Source organism: Polistes canadensis, unplaced genomic scaffold (assembly GCF_001313835.1).
Source record: "Polistes canadensis isolate GaletaPanama2010 unplaced genomic scaffold, ASM131383v1 scaffold_204, whole genome shotgun sequence".
Lineage (NCBI taxonomy): Eukaryota > Metazoa > Arthropoda > Insecta > Hymenoptera > Vespidae > Polistes > Polistes canadensis.
In genome coordinates this window covers 15,236-20,747 of record NW_014569751.1, presented here as the reverse complement: position 1 = coordinate 20,747, position 5,512 = coordinate 15,236, and the positions used below count along the sequence as shown (strand labels likewise).

At 25.6% G+C, this 5,512-nt stretch overlaps 2 protein-coding genes across 2 annotated transcripts in view; both read left to right on the top strand.

Moving 5' to 3' along the window:
* LOC106789787 (dnaJ homolog subfamily B member 13-like) overlaps positions 1–3,382 on the top strand; it is a 7,285-nt gene extending 3,903 nt beyond the window's left edge. The window contains exons 2-7 of the mRNA XM_014754269.1: positions 99–217; positions 1,219–1,440; positions 1,577–1,721; positions 2,517–2,694; positions 2,776–2,947; positions 3,148–3,382. Of these exons, the coding sequence (XP_014609755.1) occupies positions 117–217; positions 1,219–1,440; positions 1,577–1,721; positions 2,517–2,694; positions 2,776–2,947; positions 3,148–3,382 (1,053 nt within the window). The 5' untranslated portion in view covers positions 99–116. The remainder of the gene's footprint in view (positions 1–98; positions 218–1,218; positions 1,441–1,576; positions 1,722–2,516; positions 2,695–2,775; positions 2,948–3,147) is intronic.
* Positions 3,383–4,059: 677 nt separating this feature from the next.
* Positions 4,060–5,512, top strand: part of LOC106789804 (folliculin-interacting protein 2) — a 10,294-nt gene continuing 8,841 nt past the window's right edge. Inside the window, exons 1-2 of the mRNA XM_014754302.1 lie at positions 4,060–4,558; positions 4,635–4,920. Coding sequence (XP_014609788.1) covers positions 4,763–4,920 — 158 coding nt within the window. The 5' untranslated portion in view covers positions 4,060–4,558; positions 4,635–4,762. The remainder of the gene's footprint in view (positions 4,559–4,634; positions 4,921–5,512) is intronic.

The following is a 5,512-nucleotide window of genomic DNA, read 5'->3' as shown; positions in this document are numbered from 1 at the left end:
ATTTTATATTTTACATTTTTTGATATTTATATAATCGATATATATATATATATATTGCACACCAACCTATAATATTGTTTGTTTTAATTTCCTTTAAGAATTCAAGTGAGAAAAAAATGTCCTGTAATAATATTTGCAATTGTGACAACATTGGATTTGATTATTATGGGATATTATCGTTGACCAGAAATTCTAATGACCTTGACATTAAAAAAGCGTAAGATATTACATACAACTAAATGCATACACATACACACACACATATTTCAAGTCAATTATCATTATTTGCAATTCTGTGTCGAGTCAGACTCGAGATTAAATTTTTATTTAAAGATTTACGAATTAATTAATTTTGTTATATTAATAAATTTCAATATTTATATAGATATTATTTATTTAATAAATAACGAATAATCAATTTATGAATATAAAGAAGGATAATTAATTATCTACATAAGAAAATCAAAAGTTTATTTATTAATTATAATTATGTATCGTGTTATACTTGACATACACGTTACGATTATATTATCAAATGAAATTTTATTAATTATACATCTTTATAATATTGACAGAATAAAATATGTTTCTATTTGTTCAGACAATTTAGATATTCCACAAATTTATACATTAATTGTAATTTATTCCTAAATTAATTCATGACAATTTATTATTAAATTACACGCAAATGATATAATTCGATGAAATTTTTTAATTTCGAAACGTAATATACATACTTTAGTCTGCCTGACAAATAATATAAAAAAAGAATAATAATAATAATAATACATAAGATAAAAGAAAATATTACGATGAATTCGAAAAAAGATTTCTATTTAAAATCATATAAATGTGACGTTAAATTAATAATCATTAGTAATATTAATAAACGATCCGTATTGTTTTAAAAAAAAATAATCACAATTAAATAATTAATAAACAATACAAGCAAAAAATAAAAATTCATGCATTCTTACTATACAATACAAATAACAGAAATAAATATAATGTACAATATATAATTATAGTACTGTATAATATATAATGTTGGAATATATTTAGAAATATCATGCATTCTTACTATACAATAAAAATATAAATAAATATAATCTATATAATTATATAATAATGTATAATATATACAATGTTGGAATATATTTAGAAAAATGCATATATATACATACATAAATACATACATAAATATATTTGTTATTATAGATTTAGAAGATTAGCAATAAGTTATCATCCAAAAGCTAAAGGGAATAATGGTTGCTTTGAAGGATTTCATTTGATAGCTGAAGCATACGATGTGCTTTCGGATCCATTGAAAAGGGCCGTGTATGATCAGTACGGTGAGGAAGGTTTGAAACAAGGTGTTCCGGGTCCTAACGGGTTTATCGAACCTTACGTTTATCACGGAGAACCAATGAAAACTTATAGGTATATCAAATTAATAATTATATCAATGAATGATTGTTTTATTATTGTACAAAAATAGTCATGATCATTGTATCAAAAAAAAAAAAAAATGCAATTTATTCAATTTAGATATTATAATTATTGTTGGTTCTCGTAGAGAATTTTTTGCTACCGAAAATCCATACGCCGATCTTTTGGATCATTTAACGAGGCCACAAACGTTACTCGAATTCCCAGAGGGTCGTGGAATCAAAATAAAGGAAGAACCAGTGATAAATAATTTACAATTAACATTGCAAGAGGTATTTTATGTTTAATTCATGATATTCCATTTGAATTAAATAATAATAATAATAATAATAATAATAAGCAAAAGTACGTTTTAAATGGTAGGAATAAATTAATCGTTCTCTCGTAAAGTTGTCTCTAAACGATTTCAATATATCTACTAATGTTTAATTAATTAATTAATTAATTAATGTATGTATGAATGTATGTATCATCTTGTTATAAAGTGATTTTCAAATTAGATATTTTGCATTCAACGCATTCCTGAGAATCTATTTTTATTTTTAAATAATATTAAAAATAAATCTAAAAGTTAAATATATATATACACACAATACGTAACTAATAATACAAGCTAACAAATTCTATGATTTTATATAAAAAAGAAAACAAAATATTATTAAACACACACAAGTCTTATATACGAATAATAAAATATTATTTATTCAATGAAATTTTATATATATATATATGCATTTGAGAAAAATAAAAATGAAAAAATTCAACCGTTTACACACGAATATAAAAATTATACTTATATCAAAATCTAAAAAAAGATTTATCTCAATAAAAGAAAAAAATATTATTGTAATTTGCAGTAAAGTCAGATGTTACCGAATGTATAATTAACTGTAAAATAGCAAACATATTTTTCCTAGTGATTCATTGATATAAATAAATATGTGCTAAGTTAACGGGGACGATGTTAATGTTTCTCGCGCGTATGACAATTTAAAAATATATCTTACAAAAATATATATGTATATTATTTTACTTATATTTATATATCTGCATTGTTCTCCTCTTAGGTATATTATGGTGGAACGAAAAAAATGAAAATTCAAAGATTGGTATTCGTTGATTGCACAAAAATTAAAACCGAAATAAAAGAAGACATTTTGACAATACCGATAAAACCTGGTATATTAACTGGAACGACAATTATTTATCCAGAAATGGGTGATCAAAGTTCGAGTAAAATATCGGGTAAAATTATTCAAAGAATTATTATTTGTTTCGATAATATATAAACAATAATTTTGACAATGACCAAATTGTTGTATTTAGCTGATATAATATTCGTTGTCGAGGATAAACCTCACGAGACGTTTCAAAGGAAAAATTCGGATTTGCATATGATTGTTAATGTTTTTTTAAAAGAAGCACTTACGGGAACAACTATTACTGTTAATACCATCGATGATAGAACATTTAGAGTTCCAATAACTTCTATTATCACGTATGCTTATTTATATATTTATTTCTTACGAAAAATATTTTTCTTTTTTATTTTATTAATAAACAATTACTTTCTTTATATATCGATTGGAATTTTTGGTAGGTGTGTGTGTGTGTGTGTGTGTTTAAAAATTTAATTTCGAGATTACAGGAATTTAATGAAAATATAAATTTTCATTTATTTTAAATATTATTTATCAGACCAGACTATCGCAAGATTATCAAAGGGGAAGGATTACCTTTACCAGACAATCCAAAGGAAAAAGGAAATCTAATATTAAATTTTCATATTGAATTTCCTGTTTATTTGTCGATTATTAGCAAGGATTATGTTCACAAAGCATTCGAATTACTGACAACCAGCGATACGATAGAAAATACCGAATATCTTCATCGTTACGGTGTTCAACGTTATAAAATGTACAACATGTTATAAAAGAAAACTATCGTAAGATTTTTAACTTAAATATTTTATCTTTAATTTATACACACACAATTGTATTTGAAAATTCGTGTTATTAATTATCGAAAAATTAATGTAAAAACAAAACACGATTATATTGGTTTTTAAAAGTAGAACTGTTACTAACAAAAATATTTCTAAGTATTTACAATATTTTTAATAATTTGAACATTTTTCCGTATGACAAAATAATAAATAAATAATTTTGTCATTTTCTAGTAACTTTTTTAACACGACAATCGATAATGCAGATTTCTATGATCGATAATGCAGATTCCTGTTAAAGTTAATATCAACAGTCGATAAATTATCGATACAACATCGCATTGATAAATAGTTCATCGAAATAATCATATATAATGTAGAGTGCGCTGTTAATCAAAGTTTAAAAATCGCACATATCGATCTATCGATCTATGCACCATCAGATTATCGTAGATCATAGATCATTAGTCAAAGATCGTTTATAATAATAATAATCTATCGAAAGATATCATCTCTTTCGATATAAATTATAAAACGATTAATCATCAAATAATGTATTTATAATATTAATCTTCACATCAAGCATGTTAAAAGATAATAAAAAAAAGTTATATAGAAAAAATGTTATGGAGTATGCGTTTAACAAGAAGATGGCGCCTCTTGTATCTGAGCAAAGTGTCACCGAAAGTGCCAACGTTGCGGCGAACGTATCTTTGTTCGTGTAATACCACGAAATTATTTTTTTGCTAGATGTTTCTTACGTTTTCGTGTCAATCGTGTCATTAAATAGTCACGCTACATTGATTCTGATTTCTTTCAAATTCATTCTATCTCTTTCTTACATTCTTTGAATTTAATCAAGAAAGAAAAAAAGAAAGAAAGGGGGACAAACAACAAGGCGTCTTAATTTTCCGCGTGTTTTGTGCGTGCGCCGATTATTTGCGACGTTGTATTGTGTTGTGTTGCATTGAAAGAGAAAATATATTCTTTCTCTTTTTATCTTTTACCGTTTCGCATAACTACTTTCGACAACGACAACTACTGTTACTATTACTACTACTACTATTATTATTACAACACAACCAGTAACGATAATTTTGACGACGACAACAACGACGACTAACCAATTCGTTGTTCATCAGTCATTCGTTCTATGTCAAAACGGTTAGGAAAAACGGAAGAACGTTATCTCTCGGAAGGAATCATATGACTCCCTAATCGCACGTGACTTTATTTACAGTTTACTTACACTCGCTCGGCACGAACCATCATGCATGGTGCAGTTTCTTGTGACATGTTACCAAGCAAATACAAATTTAACGTGGAACGACGCGTTAAAAGACGATTGGGAATGATTTTTACCTTATAATGTCTTTGTTCGGTAAATTACATCTTATGAGGAAACATTACAAAGACAATAATATTAATAAGTCTACTGAAACTGATGATTTAACAACTACTACAACTGCTACGACTACTAAAACAATTAATAATACGTCAAAGAAGAATATTACCAGCAACGATAGGTAAGATTTTCCATTTGATATTTATATTATAACAATATTATTATGATTTATTTATTTTACATTTTTTTTCAACAAATATTTCATTCCAATATTTATTTTTTTCTTATTCGCGTTATTTTCATCTCATTCTCATCTGTTCAATTATTTTAATCTTCGTCGAAAGTATTAAAGAAAAATTAAAAAGAAACCTTGGATTTAATATAATTGGATGTTAGGTCGAAAGGGGATGCTAACCCTATTATTATTTCGATTAACCCCTTATCCTATCGATTGCTTTGGTCACAATAAACAAAAAAACTACTATCTCATCAATATTAGATTTTCTTTTTACCGATATAATATATATAAGTATAAAAATTATTTAATTCATTTAGAGAAAAAAAAATTATTTAAAACGTGTGAACGTAATTAAACTAAAATAACAAAATATCGTATTTACGTTTGATTCTCACAAAGTACCACGAGTCACTCACGTGATTATTACTTTTTTTAGGCTCAAATTTTCTTACGACGAATCTCATTCGTTGTCGTAAAATAAGAGAGTGGGGATAAATATACTCTAACCTCCATTTTTATTCGCGCCATTTTGATT